Here is a 23,459-nt window from a genome sequence, read left to right on the forward strand (position 1 = left end):
GAAAGTCTGATGCTGGAAAGAAAAATACTGCATAGGAACCTGGAATTTAAGATCTATGAACCTTGGGAAGCTGGAGGTGGTCAAACAGGAGATGGCAAGAATAAACATCGACATTCTGGGCATCAGTGAACTAAAATGATGGGAATGGGTGATTTCAACTCAGATAATTATCATGTCTACTATTGTGGGCAAGAATCCCGTAGAAGGAATGGAGTAGCCCTCATAGTCAACAAAAGAGTGGGAAAAGCCGTAATGGGATATAATCTCAAAAATGATAGAATGATGTCAATATGTATCCAAGGCAGACCTTTCAACATCACAATAATCCAAGTTTATGCACCAACCTCCATTGCTGAGGAGACTGAAATTGAACAATTTTATGAAGATTTACAACACCTTCTAGAACTGACACCGAAGAAGGATGTTCTTCTCATTCTGGGGGACTGGAATGCTAAGGTAGGGAGTCAAGAGATAAAAGGAACAACAGGGAAGTTTGGCCTTGGAGTTCAAAACGAAGCAGGGCAAAGGCTAATAGAGTTTTGTCAAGAGAACAAGCTGGTCATCACAAACACCCTTTTCGAGCAACACACGAGGCGACTCTACACATGGAAATCACCAGATGGGCAACATCGAAATCAGATTGACTATATTCTCTGCAGCCAAAGATGGAGAAGCTCTATACAGTCAGCAAAAACAAGACCTGGAGCTCATTGTGGCTCTGATCATCAGCTTCTCATAGCAAAATTCAAGCTTAAACTGAAGAGAGCAGGAAAAACCACTGGGCCACTCAGGTATAATCTAAACCAAATCCCTTACGAATACACAGTAGAAGTGAAGAACAGATTTAAGGAACTAGATTTGGTGGACAGAGTGCCTGAAGAACTTTGGATAGAGGCTCGTAACATTGTACAGGAGGCAGCAACAAAAACTATCCCAAAGAAAAGGAAATGCAAGAAAGCAAAGTGGCTGTCCAACGAGGCCTTACAAATAGCAGAAAAGAGAAGGGAAACAAAATGCAGGGGAGATAGGGAAAGTTAGAGAAAATTGAATGCAGACTTCCAAAGAATAGCAAGGAGAGACAAGAGGGCCTTCTTAAATGAACAGTGCAAAGAAATAGAGGAAAATAACAGAAAAGGAAAAAACCAGAGATCTGTTCAGGAAAATTGGAGATATTGGAGGAAAATTTTGTGCAAAGATGGACATGATAAAAGACAAAAATGGAAGGGACCTCACAGAAGCAGAAGACATCAAGAAGAGGTGAAAAGAATACACAGAGGAATTATATCAGAAAGTTTTGGATATCCCGGACAACCCAGACAATATAGTTGCTGACCTTGAGCCAGACATCCTGGAGAGTGAGGTCAAGTGGGCCTTAGAAAGCCTGGCTAACAACAAGGCCAGTGGAGGTGATGGCATTCCAGTTGAACTATTTAAAATCTTAAAGGATGATGCTGTTAAGGTGCTACATTTAATATGCCAACAAGTTTGGAAAACTCAACAGTGGCCAGAGGACTGGAAAAGATCAGTCTACATCCCAATACCAAAGAAGGGCAGTGCCAAAGAATGCTCCAACTACCGGACAATTGCACTCATCTCACACGCCAGCAAGGTTATGCTCAAAATCATACAAGGTAGGCTTCAGCAGTATGTGGACCGAGAACTCCCAGAAGTACAAGCGGGATTCCGAAGGGGCAGAGGAACTCGAGACCAAATTGCCAACATGCGCTGGATTATGGAGAAACCCAGAGAGTTCCAGAAAAACATCTACTTCTCCTTCATTGACTATGCAAAAGCCTTTGACTATGTGGACCACAGCAAACTATGGCAAGTCCTAAAAGAAATGGGTGTGCCTGACCACCTTATCCATCTCCTGAGAAACCTATATGTGGGACAGGAAGCAACAGTTAGAACTGGATATGGAACAACGGATTGGTTCAAAATTGGGAAAGGAGTACGACAAGGCTGTATATTGTCACCCTGCTTATTTAACTTATATGCAGAATACATCATGCGGAAGGCTGGACTGGAGGAATCCCAAGCTGGAATTAAGATTGCAGGAAGAAATATCAGCAACCTCCGATATGCAGATGATACCACTCTGATGGCAGAAAGTGAGGAGGAACTAAAGAACCTTGTAATGAGGGTGAAAGACGAGAGTGCAAAAAACGGTCTGAAACTCAACATCAAAAATACTAAGATCATGGCCACTGGTCCCATCACCTCCTGGGAAATAGAAGGGGAAGATATGGAGGCAGTGACAGATTTTACTTTCTTGGGCTCCATGATCACTGCAGATGGAGACAGCAGCCACGAAATTAAAAGACACCTGCTTCTTGGGAGGAAAGCAATGACAAACCTTGACAGCATCTTAAAAAGCAGAGACATCACCTTGCCAACAAAAGTCCGAATAGTCAAAGCTATGGTTTTTCCTGTAGTGTTGTATGGAAGTGAGAGCTGGACCATAAAGAAAGCTGACCGCCGAAGAATTGATGCCTTTGAATTGTGGTGCTGGAGGAGACTCTTGAGAGTTCCCTGGACTGCAAAGAGAACAAACCTATCAATTCTAAAGGAAATCAATCCCGAGTGCTCATTGGAAGGACAGATCCTGAAGCTGAGGCTCCAGTACTTTGGCCATCTCATGAGAAGACTCCTTGGAAAAGACTTTGATGTTGGGAAAGTGTGAAGGCAAGAGGAGAAGGGGACGACCGAGGATGAGATGGTTGGACAGTGTCATCGAAGCAACCAACATGAATTTGACACAACTCCGGGAGGCGGTGGAAGATAGGAGGGCCTGGCGTGCTCTGGTCCATGGGGTCACGAAGAGTCGGACACGACTAAACGACTGAACAAACAAATATCAAATTCTCTTTTCCTCTTGGTCGTTCGTATTCTCTTCTGACTTCTGCGGTTCTTGTTCTCTTATGTTTTTAATAAGTATTTTTGTTTTCTTTTGGATTATTCTCATTCCTGCCATATCACCAAAGTTTTTTAAGGTTGCCATCAGATCTTCTATTGAATGTACTGGATCTTCCAGTATAATGACTAAATAGTCTGCAAAAGCCTGAAGTTTATAAATTTGGCCTTTTACTTTCAATCCTTTCAGTTCCTTTTTATCTTTGATTTGTTCGGTTAATATTTCTAGAGTCATAATAAATAGTAGTGGGGAGAGTGGACACCCCTGTCTGGTACCTTTCTGTATTTGTATTTCTTTTGACAGCTCGCTGTTAATTCTCACTTTTGCCTTTTGTTGAGTATAAATTGCTTTAATTAGCTTCAAAAATCTTTCTCCAACTTGCAGTGTTTCCAGCAAATACAACATGAAATTCCAATCGAGATTATCGAAGGCCTTTTCTGCATCCAAGAATATCATGTTCATCTCTTTCTCTGGGTGTGCTTCATAATATTCCAGGGAGTTTAGGACTATCCTTATATTATTTTTCAGCTGCCTTTTGGAAGAAACCCAGACTGATCTTGATGTATTAACTGAATTAAAATTCTTTTCATTCTAGTTGCCAGAATGGTCGTATATATTTTATAATCCACATTCAACAATGAAATCGGTCTATAATTTTGAATTCCTTTGCCCTCCGTATTTTCCTTGTGGATAAGGGAGATTGTTGCTTCATGTTGTTGATATTTTTCCCTCTTCTTCGACGCATTCTAAAAGCTTCTTAAATGGCTGAAGTAATACCTCTTCCAATTCTTTATAATATTCCGCTGGTAACCCACCTGGGCCTGGTGCTTTCCCATTTTTTGTTTTTTGAGAGCTTCTGTAATTTCTGCGTATGTTAAGGACTCATTTAGGGACTGAACTTGTTCTTCAGTCAATTTCATTTTGTTGTGTTTCCTTATATATTCTTTCTGAGTTTCTTTGTCAACTTCTTTTTTCTTGTATAGCTTCCGATAGTAGTCCTCAGCAATCTTTTTTATTTCTTCCTGTTTAAATTTGTGCACTCCTTTTTCATCTTTCAAAGTTTGTATTATTGTCTTCTCCTTAATTTATATGCTAGCCTTCTTCCCGGTTTATTTGTGTTCTCAAAAATTTTTTGCTTTGCAAATTTAAACTTTCTTGCAGTTTCTTCGGTGAGTAATATATTTATCTGGTGTTGTACACATTTTATCCTCTCTTTCCATTCTGTATTTGTTGGGTTTTGTTTCAGCTGCCTCTTGTCTGAAGCTAATCTGTTTTCCAAAACCTCATATTTTTTTGTCTTTCTCTTTTTTGTTTTGCTGCAAATCTTATAGCTATTCCTCTAAAGCAGTGGTCCCCAACCTTGGGCCTCCAGATGTTCTTGGAATACAACTCCCAGAAGCCCTCACCACCACTTCTGCTGGCCAGGATTTCTGGGAGTTGAAGTCCAAGAACATCTAGAGGCCCAAGGTTGGGGACCACTGCTCTAAAGAATGCCTTACTTGCCTCCCAGACCATAAACATTGAAGTATCTGGTCTCATATTCTTTTTAAAAAAGAAATCCATTTCTTCTTTTGCTTGTTTCTTAATACCTTCCATTTTTTAAATGAAGTGTATTAAGCTTCCAGTTAAACTCTCTTGATCTACTACCTACTTGTAATGAGATTGGGTTATGGTCTGCAAATGTGTTAGGTAAAATATCTATTTGTTTCAATTCTTTCATTAAGCTTGTTGATATCCAACATGTATCAATTCTTGACCATGATTTGTGTCTATTAGAGTAAAAAGTATAATCTCTTATCCTTGGATTACATGTTCTCCACACATCTATAATATTTATTTCTTCTGCCAGTTGTAAAAAATTTCTTGAAATTGTGCTTCTCTTCTTTTTACTTCTTTTTTCTGATTTTTTTCTGATATCTTTGCGGGGGTGAGTGCGTGCGGGGGGTGGGGCAGGAAGGCTCAGGCTCAGGCCATGGACTGGCACTGTGCCACAGACCGGGAATTGACGACCTCTGGTGTAATAGATACCACTGAGCTGACTGCAACTTACAGTGATCCTTCCATGGTTTTCTAGTTATTTAGTGTCGCACACCCCCAGCTCCACTGTTTGTTTTCCCTAATACCCAGGTTCGCCTTTGGGCATGACTTTTTCTTTTCTTCCTTTTTATACTGCCACCAGAGGATATTCTTCTCCCTGTACCAAATATGAATAATGGATCAATGCTGTCAAATATAGCGATGTTTATTTATAGGTTAATAGGGAAATCACATACGGAAAATCATGGATGGTCTTGTATTATTCATTCATTAAATGTGCTTTGGACTTTAGATATGTTTACTTATATAGATTCACTTTAATCATGGTGTTACAATATTCAAACAGTTTATTTTATTTCTTATTCCTTTTAACTCCTTCAGTTCTCAAATACACCAACTTTCCAAGTCCTTGTCCTATCCCTAACCTCTCTATCTTAACGCTTTCAGTCCCTCTATATATCTTTGTCTCTTCTTCTCGCTAGCTCTCCAACTGCCCTAACTGTCCCAAACTGTTCCATTGGTTCTGCCCTTCCTGTCTTATCATAGGTTCCCACAGCAGAGCTCTAACCTGACGGACAGGAGTGACGTGTGAGCTATCCGTCACATTTGGTATCCAGAAGTTATTCACTAGCCTCACCCTCTGGTTGAAGTGTGGAACCATGCACTTTACCAAAGGCTGCACAATTGGCAAGCCACATAAACCCATCAACTACACACATTTCAGGTGTTCTTAGCTAACCTCTGTCATGGGAAACCCGGTGGTGATTTGAATTCCCAAAGACTGGCTCTGCAATCAAGCATCCAACGAATTAGGCTAATCACAAACAAGCATATAATCAGTGTGATACAATTCCAAATAAGTTCCTGTTGTTTGAGTGGTGTGCATGTATGCAGCAACGTCACAATGCCAACCATGCTGCGGCTACCTCGGATCCTCAGTTATCTGAGAGCCAGCTTCTGTCCATATCATCAACACCCAGTATATGGTCAGTTTCAGAAGGTGAGTGCCTAAGCCCCTCTGTTCAGAGTGTTGCAGCTTCTCTGGGAATGACCTCTCCTCCAGTCTCTATCTGGGAGCAGTCCCTGCCTCCTCCCATATCAGAGGATGGAAGGTGATCAAAAGCCAGATCTCTCTCCCTGACCCAGCAATCACCTCAGGTGAGACACCATAACAGAGATGACAAGCAATCGAGATCATGCTTGGCTTTGTGGTCTCTGGTGCACCAATATGGCCCACAATATTCGAGGTCTCCCTCACTGGACTCCTGATACCATGAAGATATGCACTACACTCCCTTCTTTTACCCACATTGATTTGTGCACAGCGATATGGGATGGCAATCCCCAATTTTCAGGAGTCATTACTGATCTCAGGACTGAAGCAAATCTCTATCCCATACACTCATTCAGCATCGTTCTTGAGAACATCACGCTACCAGCCCTCAAAACCAGTCCCCATAATAACATGACTTAACACCGTGACCTTTTTGCTCATCGTGGGTCTCAAAGCAACTCTCGATCTTGGGTTTTGCCAAGACACAAACACAAGCTCCAGTGGTCTAACTGCGCTATGTCTCCAGTAGAAGAAGCGCCAGCCAGCTAGGCTCTTCACCCTACCTCACCTGTAGTGCTTTCCCTCTCCCCAGACCTGACTTTCTACTCACCTCTTAGACTTCTCAGGATCCTCATCACCTTCTGGCAACACCTGCAGTTCCTGGAAGAGAAAAACAGCCTGATGACATCTTGTCTGACTCCAAGCTGAAACAGAGGAGGGATTCCATTGCTGTCCTAGAGTCCTCACCTGGTTCTGATGTACAGAACCCTGCTCCTCTCTGTCCCTCAGAGGACCTCTCATTTTATGACTTGATAGAAAGAATGGCAAAGTCATTAGACCTTCCAGTCTTCAAACTGCTGCCACCAGCAAAAGACTCCATGTTTGGCCAAGGGCCAAAAGAAAACCAATATCCCCATAGAAATGATGATGCTTGAAACTCTCACTGACCTCATTAGCTAATTGTGGCAGAAATCTTACTCAGTCCCATCAAAATCTCACAGTTTGAGAACTTCTAAAGGGTCCAACAGGACAAAGCTAAATTCCTGCTTAAGCACCTTACAGCATTATCCAGACAGCCCAGATGAGAGCCAAGCGCTCCTTCCATAATACTCCAAAGAACAGAGAAAACTAAAAACTGGATCTGTTAGAGACGACAAGGTCTATTTCTCTTCAGCACTCCACATCACATAGCCATTTACCAGGCTATGATGGGTGCATACCATCAATTTATCTGGGAGAAACCCAGATCATAATCACGGCTCTACCAACAGGCAAGAAGTCGCTGTTGTTGTTGTTCTATAGTCGTTAAGTCGTGTCCGACTCTTTGTGGCCCCATGGACCAGAGCACACCAGGCCCTCCTGTCTTCCACTCCCTCCCGAATTTTGGTCAAATTCATGTTGGTAGCTTTGATGACTGTCCAACCATCTTGTCCTTCGACGTCTCCTTCTCATCTTGCTTTAACACTTTCCCAACATCAGGGGCTTTTCCAGGGAGTCTTTCCTTCTCATGAGATGGCCAAAGTATTGGAGTCTCAGCTTCAGGATCTGTCCTTCCAGTGAGCACTCAGAGTTGATTTCCTTCAAAACGGATAGGTTTGTTCTCTTTGCAGTCCAGTCCTGTGGTGGTGGAGGTGGAGTCTCCTCCACCACCACAGTTCAAAAGCATCAATTCTTCGGCGGTCAGCCTTCTTTATGGTCCAGCTCTCACTTCCATACATCCACCATAGTTTTGACTATGCGGACCTTTGTTGGCAAGGTGATGTCTTTGCTTTTTGAGATGTATCTAGGTTTGTCATTGCTTTCGTCCCAAGAAGCAGGTGTCTTTTAATTTTGTGGCTGCTGTCTCCATCTGCAGTGATCATGGAGCCCAAGAAAGTGAAATCTGTCACTGCCTCCATATCTTCCCCTTCTATTTGCCAGGAGGTGACGGGACCAGTGGCCATGATCTTAGTTTTTTTGATGTTGACCTTCAGACCATTTTTGCACTCTCCTCTTTCACCCTCATTAAGAGGTTCTTTAGTTCCTCCTCATTTTCTGCCATCAGAGTGGTATTATCTGCATATCTGAGAGTTTGTTGATATTTCTTCCGGCAATCTTAATTCCGGTTTGGGATTCATCCAGTCCTGCCTTTCACATGATGTATTCTGCATATAAGTTAAATAAGCAGGGAGACAGTATACAACAGTGATGGCTAACCTTTTTGAGCCCGAGTGCCCAAACGGCGACACAAAGCCAAATTAGTGTCAACACTGCAATTAAATCTGAATATTGATGTTTTAGTTTTGAAAAAACAACTCATACAGTTGTCTGAATTAATCATCACCTTTTGTCTTCAAAACATAACAGAACTTTCAATGATACAAACGCTTTTTTATTGAAAAATAACAATTAACTCCAGTAAATGGAAACAAATATTAAAGTAATATAAGCCAGGTAATTTATACAAACTTTAAAAATGATTATATGCATGTATTTTTTGATAAAGGATACTCAACTTGGCATGTTTTTGCACAATGTGATTTATGATGTATGCATGCTGATAGTTTGTCAAACCTTGGCCCATATGCTGTTAATTTGAGAGCAACACATGCAGCACCCAGACAACCCAGATAGTGTTGTTGCTGACCCTGAGCCAGACATCCTGGAGAGTGAAGTCAAGTGGGCCTTAGAAAGCATGGCTAACAACAAGGCCAGTGGAGGTGATGGCTTTACAGTTGAATTATTTAAAATCTTAAAAAATGACGCTGTTAAGGTGCTACACTCAATATACCAGCAAGTTTGGAAAACTAAGCAGTGGCCAGTGGACTGGAAAAGAGCAGTCTATATCCCAATCCCAAAGGGCAGTGCCAAAGAATGCTCCAACTACCATACAATTGCACTCATTTCACACGCTAGCAAGGTTATGCTCAAACTCCTACAAGGTAGGCTTCAGTAGTATGTGGACTTAGAACTCCCAGAAGTAGAAGCTGGATTTCAAAGTGGCAGAGGAACTCGAGACCAAATTGCTAACATGCGCTGGATTATGGAGAAAGCTGATCTGAGGGGCTCATCTTCCAGCATCATATCTTTTAGCCTTTTGTTTCTGTTCATGGGGTTTTCTTTGCAAAGATACTGGAGTGGCTTGGCAGTTCGTGCTCCAGGTGGATTGCATTTAGTCAGAACTCTCCACTATGACCTGTCTGTCTTGGGTGCCCCTGCATGGCATAGCCCATAGCTTTTCTGAATTACTCAAGCCGCTTCACCATGACAAGGCAGCAATCTGTGAAAGGGAAGAAGTCCCTAGACATCTCCTTTCAACAAGAGATTTACACACTGGCAAGACATTACAGTAGATCCACTCTGTCCAAGATTTGGCTGATTGCGTGGCTAAGAGCATGGCAGCAAACATCACTCTGTACCAGCATACCTGGTGATGGTCAGCAGGCCTCCCGGAAGAATTCCAAGTCCTGCATTGAGGACCTCCCCTTCAAAAGAGGGCTTTTTCAACACTAAAACTGATGAATTCATTCTGGACCTTCACAAAAAGAAAACAGATATCAAGAAAATGGTCCTACATACATACCGCTCAACACTTCCGCCCTCACTCAAAGTGATCTCTCCCATACACCAATTACAAGATCCAAAGCATCAGATCGGTCCACACAACAGCATTTCAACCCTGCCTCCTCCTCTGTACAAACAAAGAACCCTCACCAGGAACGCAGACAGGAAACCAAGGCCACAGTTTTGACATGCCCCAGCCCGAGCTCTACACAGACACATCTCTAGCTCTGCCACCTCTTACCCCTGTGGCTGCAGACATATGCTTGGCACTGTTTATCAACACCTGGGGCGATATCATGAAGGACACGTGGATTCTCAGCATCATCACCCACACATATGCCGTATAGTTTTCCTTTCTTCCACCTACAGGACGTATCGGGCATATTCCACCTTGCCTCATCCTTCTAGAGGAAATCAACACCCTGCTCAGGAAAGGAGCCATATCAAGAGTTCCTCCACATTTCATCTTCGGTGGCTTCTCTGCGCCCTCAACAAATACATCACCCCCAAATGTTTCCGGATGATTACATTACAGTCTCTTCTCTCTGTGCTCCAATTATGGAATTGGTTCTTGTCCATAGATCTCCATGACAAGTATTTTCATATATCAATCCTCTCAGAGTATTGTCAGTTCTTCAGCTTCTTTGTTGATCTCCAAGCCTATCAATGCCATGCACTTCCCTTTAAACTTTCAATTGCTCCAAGGGTCTTTACAGAGTGCATGGCACGGGTGGTGCCCTTTCTCAAAAGTCAGGGTATCACCATGTTCCCTTACATCAACAATTGACTTCTGGTGGCACACAATCAAAGAACTCATCAAGCCAATATTAATTTTGAGTGTCAGGCTACATTGCAAAATCCCACCTTGTCCCATCACAGACTATCCATTAGACAGAGGCACTTCTCAGTACCATTTGTGCACAGGCTTTCCTCCCTCAACTAAGAACACACACTATTATAGATTCTGTCTAAAGACTTATTCGGACTTGATGCACATCGGTTTGCTCTGTCCAACAAGTGTTGCAACTCATGGCATCCACCAGGGCCATTCTGCCCCACTCCAGACTCAAGATTTGCCCACACCAATCTTTTCTACGTACTTGCTTACAATGACAGGTGAGACCCTCCCAACAAAACACTGCCTTTTTCGCCACAGCTCAAACACTAACTCCTCTGGTGGATGCTCAGGCAACGCCTCCAGCGGGGAGCCCCCTTCAACCAGCCACATCCTTCCTGACTCATAGTCACTAATGTGAGCATGACAGGATGGGGAGTGTGCTGTTGCCGCAGAGCACAGCCACAATAATCCACACATGAAAAGACTCTTCACATGAATTTTCTCTGATTCCTGGCCATTTTCAAGGTCTTTCAGGCATTCAAAAACAGGGAGCACGAAGTCTCAACTAAGACTGAGTATAGCAGGGCCATGCTTGCATAGTAGAGGAAGAGAGGTACTTTTGTTTTTGAGGCTCTGGAACTTTCCAAAGTGGTGTTCCTGCAGATGCAAACCCCCTTTAGATGGATCACCACTTGGAGAACCATAGTGATGGTAAGTAACCAAGTCTTTCAAAATCCTCCTTCACATTACAAGTTCTTAAAGATTCTACAAACTGCAAAAACGCATTCCATTAGAGATTATAATGCAAGCATCCAAACATGCAGCATTTCTACAGAATCTAATTAAGGAGGAAGTATATGTATAATATCTGCATGTAGTCACAGCCACTGATGTTTTAAAAGCCCTAGGTACATCACCAGCTCTGAAGCATTCCTAGAATGTTTGTTACTTTACTCCATACTTTGTTGTTGTTGTTTAGTCATGTCCAACTCTTCGTGACCCCATGGACCAGAGCACGCCAGGCCCTCCTGTCTTTCACTGTCTCCCAGAGTTGGGTTAAATTCATGTTGGTTGCTTCGATGACACTGTCCAACCATATCATCCTCTGTCATCCCCTTCTCCTCCTGCCTTCACACTTTCCCAACATCAGCGTCTTTTCCAGGGAGTCTTCTCTTCTCATGAGATGGCCAAAGTATTGGAGCCTCAGCATCAGGATCTGTCCTTCCAGTGAGCACTCAGGGTTGATTTCCTTTAGAATGGATAGGTTTGTTCTCTTTGCAGTCCAGGGGACTCTCAAGAGTCTCCTCCACCACCACAATTCAAAAGCATCAATTCTTCAGCAGTCAGCCTTGTTTATGTCCAGCTCTCACTTCCATACATCGCTACTGGAAAAACCATAGCTTTGACTATGCGGACCTTTGTCGGCAAGGTTATGTCTCTGCTTTTTAAGATGCTGTCTAGGTTTGCCAAGAAGCAGGCATCTTTTAATTTCGTGGCTCCTGTCACCATCCGTAGTGATCATGGAGCCCAAGAAAGTGAATTCTGTCACTGTCTCCATATCTTCCCCTTCTATTTCCCAGGAGGTGATGGGACTAGTGGCCATGATCTTAGTTTTTTTGTTTGTTTGTTTGTTTGTTTATGTTGAGCTTCAGACCGTTTTTTGCACTCTCCTCTTTCACCCTCATTACAAGGTTCTATAATTCCTCCTCACTTTCTGTCATCAGAGTGGTATATCTGCATATTGGAGGTTGTTGATATTTCTTCCGGCAATCTTAATTCTGGCTTGGGATTCCTCCAGTCCAACCTTTCACATGATGTATTCTGCATATAAGTTAAATAAGCAGGGGGCAATATACAGCCTTGTCGTACTCCTTTCCCAATTTTGAACCAATCAGTGTTTCCATATCGAGTTCTAACTGTTGCTTCCTGTCCCACATATAGGTTTCTCAGGAGGTAGATAAGGTGATCAGGCAGTCCCATTTCTTTAAGGACTTGCCATAATTTGCTGTGGCCCACACAGTCCAAACATAAGGAAAAAGACAGTTTTTTAAAATTTGCTATAAGAAACTAAACACTGCATTCCAAAGGTCAAATTTGAAACATGTTATCTTTACCTTTTTAATGTGTTTATGTAAATATGAAATTTTGACTCAATATGAGCAATTATCTGGTGTTATAAGAACGACTGTGTTTCTAAGAAAATAAAATTACTTTTAAATTTTCAAGCATTATAGCTCTACTGTATGAATAAATCATCTGAAATATATTTTTGTACCATTTTGTTCCAATAACTGAGAGGGAGGTGGGGGGGCTAAATTCATGGATAAAAATGTGGAAGCTTGTATCCCACAAACATCTCCTATGGCAATAAATATAAGAAAATTACCATGAAAATATGTTAATTGCTATTCTGTCATGAAGATGTGTTAATTGTAAGAAAGTGTTAAATACAAATTGTCAAAATATAATCTCAAAATATTCTTAGTATATTCCAGCTGATTTGAAAGAAATGTTGGGTAATATGTAAATATCTTCTACAAATAAACGAATGGCTTAGTTCAGATATTTATTTAACAGCCTTTTTCTTGGTTTTATCAGGAAATGATGTATGTTTGGAATGGCTTTTCCATCGTTGGCAAAAGAACTGATCTCACTGAGAATTTGTTAGTAACAATAGAAAAAGAAGAAACTGCTTTAAAAAATGAAACCAGTAAGTAACAATTAAAATAAAGATGCAGGAGAGTATTTATCATTAATTGTGTTGGAGCATCTAAATATATCTTGAGAAAATGTGCCTGGTTTGATTGTGTGTCTTCTTTCATTCTGTGTTGGCTTTCATTGGAGCTGTATTGTTTAGGGTAAATAGAAATAATCAATAAAACTGACATTTGACAATAGCAACACTTTTATGATGTACCATATTTTTCCATGTATATGATTCCCCCCCCCCAAATGTATACGACTCCCTTAATTTTCTCCCTTGCTGGAAGTAGAGGAGCAGTCAATGGGCAGCTGCGAGGGGCAGCTCCTTCTCAAGCTGCTTTTGCTTCCACTGCCCGATCACGTTCCTGTATTGTCCCCTGCCGGAAGGGAGCCTGCGGGTGGTGCTGCAAGAGGCAATCTGGCGGAGGAGGCAGCAGCAGGAGGAGATGGAGGCAAAGGAGCAGCCACGCTCAGCCACCTCTTGCTGCTGCCCATTGATTGTTGCCACCTCATCCAGCGCCACTCACAGGTTCCCCTCGGGCAGGGGACAAGGCAACAACGTGAGCTGGAGGTGAGCCCTGGCAGGAGGAGGAGGCGACGATCAGGCGGCGGCGGCAGCAGTCAATCTTTTGCCTCTGCCTCCTTCCATGTATAAAACGACCATCAATTTTTCCTTTAATCATTTTAGGAAAAGGTGTCATTTTATACACTGAAAAATATGGTTCTCACTCTTCTACCTCTCTCCATTTCTTTTTCCATTATTCTGCTCTCACTGCCCACCCCATTGTTTCTCTCTCTCTCTGTCTCTGCATTTGTTGAAAGACACTTATTCCTGTGGTAAAGCTGAAATCCCAGTACAGTGGTGCCTTGCTTGACGAAGATAATTCATTCCGTTCAAATCGCTGTTAAGCGAAATCCTCGTCAAGCGAAATGAAAAAGCTCATTGAAATGCATTGAAAACCAGTTCAGTGCATTCCAATGGGCGAAATACCTCAACGTCCAGCAAAGATCCTCCATAGGGTGGCCATTTTCCAGTGCTTGTAATGCGAGGAATCTGTCCTAAAGCACAGTGGGGGGCCATTTTGCATAACAGGTGGCCATTTTTAAACCTGACGATCAGCTGTTTTTTGTTGTTAAGCGAAAAATCGGTTCCCAAAGCAGGGAAAAAAACCCATTGAATCATCATTTAGCGATCGCAATAGCGATCGCAACAAAATAATCGTCAAGCGATTTCCTTGTCTAACGAGGTAAACGTCAAGTGAGGCACCACTGTATACTGTCTTGCCCAGAAATAACCTCTGTTCATCTTATTGAGACTTCTTAGTTTCCTGAAGTTATGGCAATGGCTGCAAAATACTTCAGTCAGGATGTCCACCTTGATTTTTTTGAAAAATCCCTATGTAAAATAATCATCTTTAAGATCTTGTTTCTTCTAAACTACAAAACATACAAGCTCAATGTTTAAAAGAAACTATAGCAGAGGTGGGTTTTTTGTTTGTTTTGTTTGTGTGTGTGTTTGAGTTTTATGTTTTTTATTTGTTTCGAGGAAGATTGGTAGGAATTTGCAAAATAACTATCAATTTCACTATGAACCAACAGAAAATGGTAACAAAATGTTTGAGGGAGAAAAGTATGTCTATTGAAATCAGAAATCAGATTTTTAAACGTACCTGACCAAAGGACTTCTCCAAATTTAGTGTAGAGAAGCCTATACTATCTACAATTACTTTGTCCTGACTCAGGAGCATGTTCAAGTTATAACTTTTTGTTTGGACTGTCCTCTCCTATCAGAAATGGCATACGAAAAGTTGCTTTGACCAGTCACATAATATCAGAGGTCCATTCCAGTGTACTTCTAATATGTGGAGCTGCCATTTTCTCATATTAACAGTTTTAACCAGCAGTCAGAATTAAGTGCAAGTGATAGTTGAACATATGGGACAAATAATTTACACTCATTCAGAATAAACATTTTATTTATTCAGTTGTTTTCAGGGGCAGCCTGTGGTCTGAATCAGTTTGAGGTACCTTTCCTACTCAGGGCACTAAACACTGGTGATTGCTTTTGATAAGAACGAATAGCTGATTATATTATATATTTCTGAAGATGTAATGTTCACTGTTGGCATTTGATATTTCTTGCAGATAATGCAGTAGTCATTTTGACTTCCAGCATTATTTTATTTTTACTTGTAATGTGATGCTTCTTTATTTTAAGGTCATAATGAATACTACATGGATGACTTCTGTCTACTCCAGTTGCTAAAAGGACTGTGTTTGAAACATTTAGGAAGACTCTTGCAAGCAGAGCTCTGCTTCAATCAAGTTATTCAAAGGTAAAAATGGGAAGCGGCATTTGGGGGACAGTGGAATTCTGTAACATCAGCAAGTGTCAAAGAACATTCCCTTCTCACCGTTTTAGTACCTAAATCTGAGGCGTCTGGGTTTTGTGTCCACACCTTGGTACATAGTTGCTAAAGAGACAAGACTGACTCTTCCTTTTTATGGATCCATACAAACCCTATTTCAGTATTAGTCGGTTTAGTGGTAGCTGAGAGGTTCAACAGCAAGAAAACAAGAGTTTCCTATCACATTTCCTCAGCTTGTCTGAACAGAAATTTTGTGTCTATCTTAGGATCATAGCAAGGTAATTTGAGAGAGGTGGATTCTTAACTCTTCTGTTCTTTCAGTGTTCTTGAGCCAGGATGTTAATTACAGCCTGGCATACAAATTAAACTTTTGAAGCTTTTTCTTGGCATAAAGAAAAATTGACTAAAAAAAGCTTCACCTGCTTAGCCTATGTGTCATGAAGCCAGTAAATGGCAGAACGTCTTCATCTTTATTTGCCCATGTTTACGGTCATGTTTATAGTCAGTGATAAACTTCTTGCGAACATGGATTTAATTCTAGAAAGTTCATGTGTGTAAAAATGAGCTTAGGGTCCTATTCGGTAAATAGTTTTTGATTGGTAAAATGCAAATATATGTAGAACTTAAGCAAACTGTCTTTTTTTATTTAATACACCAGAATGACATAATGTTATTTCATTTCTTAGTGAGAAGCAATTGAAATATGATAATTACCTAGTTCCATATACCATGTATGAGTTGGGGCTTCTGTACAAACAACAGGGTGAAAGAGAAAAAGCAATAAGATTCATAGAAGCTGCAAAGTAAGTGATGATTATCTTTATACAGCTACAGTTTATCAAAACAACAGAGTACTTGCTTAATTATGGTGAATATATTGGCAAAATTTAGTATAATTTTCTCTTTCCATTATTCTGCTGTATGGGAAAAAAGAATGGAAAATTGGTAGTGCTGGTGAGCAGCTGTTCAGCTTGCTTCTTGTTGTCTTTTGCAGAAACAATTATAAGGAATATTCCATGGAATCCAGGTTACACTTCCGAATTCATGCAGCGCTGAACAGTATGAAAGTGACTCCTGCCCCAACGCCTTGATGTCTTTGGAGGGAGATGTGCTGATAGAAGCATCTACAAGTTATTCTTTGAAAGTTGCAAAAATCATGTAAATTATGTAACAAAAGAGATGTAGTTTATATTTTCTATCATTTGTGATATCTGAATGTTTGTCATCCTTTTGACCAGTTCTTTTTTATATGGTGCACTTCCATATCTCTGCTTGATCATTTAGAGGAAGACCTTATTTTTTGTTTATAAAAGGATCAGTTTCATGGTAGGCATGAAAGGGAAATATTTTTTAAAAAATTGCTGGTGCAATAAAGAGTAGTTGAAACATTTATTTTTTTATGAGGGGACTACTGTTATTAATGCATGAAACTATATGATAATTTTGTTTATAGTTTCGTCATTCAAAGAAAGCTTGAATTTCTGTAATACCTTTGTTATGAATTAGGACTAAAAAAAGTTGGCTGCCGGTAGCCTTAGTTGTGTCATTTCTGCATCTTATAGGTTTACATACCAAAGATCTTATTTATCATATAGTAGTCAGAAAGAATGAATAGGATAAAGTCATTTCACGAATGTTGGCTTGAATTTGTGCAATATTTTAACAGTGGCCAAAATCCTCTATGTGTTTTCATAAGGTTTCCATAATTTGCTGTCGCTAATGGCTGAGGCTGCATATCTCAGTTACATGTCTAGTCATGTGCCAGATTGTGCAACAGAGGTGTACTCTAACACTTGTCAGTCCACTGCAATTAGCTGCAGCAGGTCACACCTACCTTACATGAACAACAGTAGAATTCTGGCTAATATATTTCTGACCAAAATGAAAGACTTTTTTGGGTTGCCCTCTAAAGCCGTTTTTAATACATAGAGGACGTATTTCTCAATTTTGTAGCATTAGAACTAAAAAGAGAAAGAGATTCTGAATCAGAGTAGCAATACATATGTTTTTCCTGCTCTACATGTTTATTAATTGATGTTGCTGGGGTGAACAGTATCTCAGGCAAATACGTATCTAGTGTCCTGAGGATACTTAAGGACCTTTCAGTTCCTGCCACCAAACTTCAGTAGGTTTGAAGCTCATCCTATTTATATATTTTATGAAGATATCTTCAAATTCCAGTTTCATTGTGAATGTTAATAAAGAAAATTTGCACCCATAACATTTGATATTAATGCAGCTATTCTATATAAATAAAATAATAGCTGAAATTCTGTTGCTTTAACATATGAAGTGATTTTTCAGACATTAAACATTTCCAGTCCCCCCACTGAAGATCTGGAGCTCCTTTGGGATCCCTTTCATCACATGAAAGCCTCTGGGAGCCTCAAAATGTAGGAGGAGTCTTTAATTTCCCAGAATTGCTTCTTCTAGTGAAATCACCCTGCTGGCTGCAATTTTCAGAAATTAAAAATCACCGCTTGTCCCACAGCCGCCAGTGGTTTCCACAATTATGAAAGGGACCCCAAAGGAGCAAAGGGACCTTCATGGATGATTAGAAATGTTTAATTCCTTAAAAATAACCACAGCTGATGGCACCATCAGCCTTTTGCACTGTATGTTGCGTACCAGGATTTCAGCCATTGTATGCTGTGGAACTCGCAGACAGATGCACATTTCTGAGGGCATGTGAGATGTGAGAATAAGCCAGAACATGCCACATGAACCCTATTTAAAATTTGCACACTCATGCACATTTCCCATTTCCTGTTATTGCAAGAAAGAACACCTGAACAAACAGTAGGCTTTTCATCCTTGATTTATTGATACATGTGAACTGAGAACTCTGGCATCTCCCCACAAGCCAAAGTCAAAAGCCAAGAAGAAACCACAAGCAGAATTCTATTGGGACCTTATTGCAGAGCAAGTGAAATCACATAAGTTGTGGCAATAAATTGTGGCTAATTAAGTAAGTCCAATTCACCACCACAAAATCCCAGCAGAAGACTTGTCCATGACGTACAACTCTGATTTGTCCAGCAAAAGGCAATCCACACACATCATGATTGTTAAGCCACAGGTGGAAGATTCATTATTCGTTTAGCTGATCCCACTTGTAAGACATGTCCAAGGAGAGCCATCAAGCAGTGTCTACTGATAGTGGATAGGTCAAATCAAGCCAAAATTATTTAGCATTCTGGCATATTGCAACATGCAAATTCATTTGTCCAAGGTCATTCTCTTTCTCCAATATAGGGGAAACACAGCAGAAGGCAAGAACTTCTTTTATTATAAGGACCAAATGTATCCATTGTGAATGTTGACACGTTCCATACAATGCTGCATATTTAGAATAGCTAGTGCTATTATACACTCACAATGATAGTGTTTCCCTTGCCATTAGGTGCTACTTATTTGGAATTATGAGCTCCAGAATTAGTGGTAAAGTGGGATGCTCTATTCTGAAATATAACAATTCAAATATAATTTATTGTCACAATTGTTCAAATTCATATTGCATAGATTGTACATGTTCATAAACAGCAGTACTAGGTATAAAATTTTATTCTAGATTACTTAGTACAGGTTTGCAAGCTTTAATAAATGGGTCTTCTCATAACAGATCATTGAAAGCAATGGTTTCTTTTTGGTTTTGGTTTTGTGTATTTCAGTCTATACTAGTTTCCCCCATAAATTCCTTTTCAGCTTTTAATGGAAAGCACATACAGGGTCACTGGTAAATTCTGGCACATGCAGCTTTTTACTTTTCATTCCATGTAGCATCCTAAACAATTATTTCAGATCCAGTGTGGAGCTTACAAATAGACAGGTTTGATTTTTTTAAGAAGACCTGTTTTGTCTGCTACCTGATGACGGTTTTAGTTTCTTGAATACCCAGGTCACACAAGTACTCAAAAATATCACAAATTAATTTTAAAATAATGTGCCAAGAGTTTCATGTACAGAGATCCTCAATGTCACTTTTTTAAAAAAATATTATGTTAGACAAGAACAGATAAACATATGCAGAGTCACTGCTAGATTTACATAGTTGTGATGTTAAATATAGGGATGCAATTGTTTACTGTGCTTATGCCAATCTTGCTGCTGTTATAATTTTACATTGATGTTATTCCATCAGTTTTATGCTTCTGCTTTATATTTAAATATTTATTCTTTTAGTGATGTGTTCTTTAAAGATACATTTATGCCCTCTATTGTGCTTATAATAATGGGCAATGGCTTTTAGCTTCTAACTGAGGTGTTAATGGGAAATGATACATGTTTTAAAGGGATATTACTGAAGGATCTCATTCATCTAAATTATAGTGGTTATGGGTGCCAGCTGTCTTGTATCTTTATCAAGACTAGAAAATAATATGGCAAATAGATTTAGAACATTTTGCTAATTGCAATATAATGACAAACAGTCATCTCCTATATCAGAAAAATGATAGTGACCTGAAATCTGGTTTAAATACTCAATTGTGAATGTTGCTTTTGTCTTTTTACTGCCTGGTACAAATCAGTGGCATTTATATTAGCTATTTTTGTGGTCCTGATTACAAAGTTATTTAAGGAGGCTCACTTTACCACTGGTATACTAAACAAAAAAGTTAAAAAGGCTAGTAGTCTGATCTAGTGATACTTGATTGGAAGCAAATCTGAATTTGCTTAGTGGAGCATGTAACTGTGCATAGGATTGCAGCTTTAGGATGCTGATTGCACTGAGAGCAAACTACATACTCTTCTGTAACAGAGCAGAATTTGGACAAAGATGATATCCATATCTTGGTGTGAGTTTTGTCACAGATTTCTGTTACCTTGCCTTTTTTATGACAGAAAGGACAACAAAATAAAGATGTGCATTTAAAGAAGTGTTGAGTAGTAATGTCTTCACCAACTAAGGAACACGTCCTTGAGTTGTCAAAAGAATGTGTAAAACTAGATTAGTAGATAAGCTCTTCCAGAATTTATATTCATGAATGCCTTCACGGCGGGGATCTCATGGTTGTTGTGGGTTTTTCGGGCTTTTTGGCCATGTTCTGAAGGTTGTTCTTCCTAACGTTTTGCCAGTCTCTGTGGCCGGCATCTTCAGAGGACAGGAGTTAGAACTCTGTGCTCTGGTGCAGTTTGTTTGGGAGTTGAGTATTTATAGCTGTGGGATCAGCTTTTTTTTCAGGAGATGGGTGTTTATGCCGATCAGTGTGTTTTTGTTGTGGGTGTATTGCTGTGATAAGGAGGAGAGATCATCTCTCACTGTGATTGATGGGTGTCATTAGCTGGTCTTTTGTGTGTAGTGATCACCGGTCCTTGTGGCTGGGTAGAGTTCGTTGACCTTTTGCAGGCTGTATTTTTCAGTTCTGGGAGCCAAGTTTTATTGAGTTTTAAACTTTCTTCTTTTTTGTTGAAGCTCTGCTGGCCTAAAACAAGCTGGACATGAAATTCTATTTTAAAATACTGAAATACTGGACAACACCAGCAATCATTATGTTATACTGCACAGGAAACCCATTGAAATCCACAAACACCAGCCGAGCTTCAACAAAAAAGAAGAAAGTTTAAAGCTCAACAAAGCTTGGCCCCCAGCACTGAAAAATACAGCCTGCAAAAGGTCAATGAACTCTTACCCAGCCACAAGGACCGCTGATCACTACACACAAAAGACCAGCTAACAACATCCATCAATCACAGTAACAGCAATATTTATCACAGCAATACACCCACAACAAAATCACACTGATCACGATAATCACCCATCTCCTGAAAAGGGCAAAAGCTGATCCCACAGCTATAAATACTCAACTCCCAAACAAACTGCACCAGAGCACAGAGTGTCACTCCTGTCCTCTGAAGATGCCAGCCACAGAGACTGGCAAAACATTAGGAAAAACAACCTTCAGAACACGGCCACAAAGCCCAAAAAACCCACAACAATCATCTTCCAGAACTGTTTTTAAAAATGCAGCGAGACCTTCACACATGGCTCCTTCCCAAACGTAGATGTATATATGCTGTAATCTGTGGGCCATAGAACATCTATGAAATAAATGTATCATTAGAGTCAGTAGTTTCAATCTACTAATATAACTTTTTGTTCCTAATACTACGTATGTCTGGTGATTATTATTAAGACAGAACTCCTAGTTGAGTATGAAAAACTGATCTCTCCTCTGTATTGTTTCTTAGTATCCTCTTTTTTCTATATAGAAGAGATGTGTGGATCATGTGACATACTCTAGAATTTTGTTTATTTCTTATCCGACATGCTCACATGTATTGTCAAACTTTTTAAACATTTATATGCTATCCCACATACACATGCCCATCAGCTGGATAGAATTTTTGCTCAGTGGCATCAGTTTGGTTCCAGTGGTGTTCTATTGGGAAGGAAATACCTGTGGTGCTTGTTACGAGGTGGGAAGAAAGGAGGCAACAGAAAATTTGAGTCTTGCACTCTTAGCCCCACTTCATGAGCCGTGATTAGAGAGGAAAGATCAGCCGGTGCTGAACTAATCTGACTTCGTCAACTTGGAAACTCACCCTCCACTTTACCAGACAAGGTTCTCCAAGCAGGAGCATGTGTTCTTGACTTTTTATGTCTGAAATTTTAAAAGTCCTTTTTCATGAAAGAGAACCTTCTCTTGAAGATACCTATATAAACAGTCCTCGCATGCTGGTGAGAAGGAACAAGATCCCACCGATCTGTACAGTGGTTGCATGTTCACACGTAAGAGCGCTGTGCGCCTAGAGCTGCATGCAAGGAGGAATCCTGGGTCTCTGGCAATCTCCCCCTTTTGTGTGGGAGAATTCTCCGGTCATTTTTCACCATGGATATAAGGCCTTTTTTCACATGCATTGGCAAAGTACATACAGTGGTGCCCCGCATAGCGAGGTTAATCCGTTCCGGATTAACCCTCGCTATGCGAAATCGTCGCTAAACGGGTAGGGGAAATGTATTGAAACGCATTAAACTTCGTTTAATGCGTTCCAATACCTTTGTTACTTACCCGTTCAGCGAGGATTCCAAGTGCCGGCAGCCATTTTCGCGCCTTCGCTAAGCGAGGGCAGGGCGCGAAAACGGCTGCCGGCAGCCATTTCCGGGCTTCCGGCGGCCATTTTGGAACCGCCGATCAGCTGTTCGGCGGCTCCAAAATGGCCGCCGCAATACCCGATCTTCGCAATGCGGGTTTTCCCCATTGCGACGATCGGGGATGTTTCCGTATAGCGATCCCGAAAAAGGGATCGCTATACGGAAACATCGCTATACGGTGCACTCGTTAAGCGAGGCACCACTGTATCAGTAAACATGTGCAACAACACCCCAGAATCTTCCACAGTTGTGCAAAATCCTTGGGCTTAAAAATATAAATGAAATCCATGTTTGATTTCAAAGTAGTTTCAGACTTGGCATAGCATGGTAGAAGGTTCATTTTCAAAGAAAACAAGTTAAAACACTTCTGGATGTATACAAGCCTCGTTTATGTCTGAAGCACCTGTCGGGGTTTTGGCTTCTATATTATACTTTATGCCTTTCTTTTTCTTTTTTAGATTTTATTATATTTAGCCATATTTATGTTAGCGTAATTCCAATAGTATAAAATTCAGCAGTGAACTGCCACAAGTTAAGAAGTGAGCATAGCCATGGAGTCACACAACTGGCGCATGATAGCAAAAGCCTACCCTGCCTTCTAATCTTGTCATGATTCACTGCTGAAATTTGTAGTGATAAAGTTAATGCTGGCAAGCGTAACTGACTGAATTCGGTGCTGGACCTATTTTTATGTACCATACTGCTTTTTCTACCATTAAGTTGGTTTCACCCCTAAACTACTTCCATATAAGAATGCTTCATAATTTTTTGTTCTTTGTAGTCCCTGCTTTGCTGATACTTGGTGCTGCATTTAAATATATTTCTGTATTTCTCTCTTTCTCTGAACAGAAGCAGCTAGAACTGTACTATATGGACTCTTCTGTACTTGTAAGCTATACTTGTTATTA

At 40.5% G+C, this 23,459-nt stretch overlaps 1 protein-coding gene and 1 long non-coding RNA gene across 6 annotated transcripts in view; one reads left to right on the forward strand and one right to left on the reverse strand.

Annotated features, from left to right (window-relative positions):
• Positions 1 to 20,335, forward strand: part of TTC39B (tetratricopeptide repeat domain 39B) — a 117,673-nt gene extending 97,338 nt beyond the window's left edge. For all 3 annotated transcript variants that reach the window (XM_020782960.3, XM_078384943.1, XM_020782961.3), the window contains 4 exons: positions 12,985 to 13,096; positions 15,308 to 15,425; positions 16,145 to 16,261; positions 16,453 to 20,335. In XM_020782960.3, coding sequence (XP_020638619.2) covers positions 12,985 to 13,096; positions 15,308 to 15,425; positions 16,145 to 16,261; positions 16,453 to 16,549 — 444 coding nt within the window. In that variant the 3' untranslated portion in view covers positions 16,550 to 20,335. The remainder of the gene's footprint in view (positions 1 to 12,984; positions 13,097 to 15,307; positions 15,426 to 16,144; positions 16,262 to 16,452) is intronic.
• Positions 5,061 to 23,459, reverse strand: part of LOC144586572 (uncharacterized) — an 85,273-nt gene continuing 66,874 nt past the window's right edge. For 2 of the 3 annotated variants that reach the window (XR_013541465.1, XR_013541466.1), the window contains exons 2-3: positions 6,616 to 6,665; positions 5,061 to 5,108 (exon numbers count right to left, since the gene is read on the reverse strand). This is a non-coding gene — a long non-coding RNA (uncharacterized LOC144586572). Of the gene's footprint in view, positions 5,109 to 6,615; positions 6,666 to 9,411; positions 9,522 to 23,459 lie in introns of those variants that run through there. The other variant, XR_013541464.1, reaches the window with a different exon arrangement.

Source organism: Pogona vitticeps, chromosome 2 (assembly GCF_051106095.1).
Source record: "Pogona vitticeps strain Pit_001003342236 chromosome 2, PviZW2.1, whole genome shotgun sequence".
Classification (NCBI taxonomy): domain Eukaryota; kingdom Metazoa; phylum Chordata; class Lepidosauria; order Squamata; family Agamidae; genus Pogona; species Pogona vitticeps.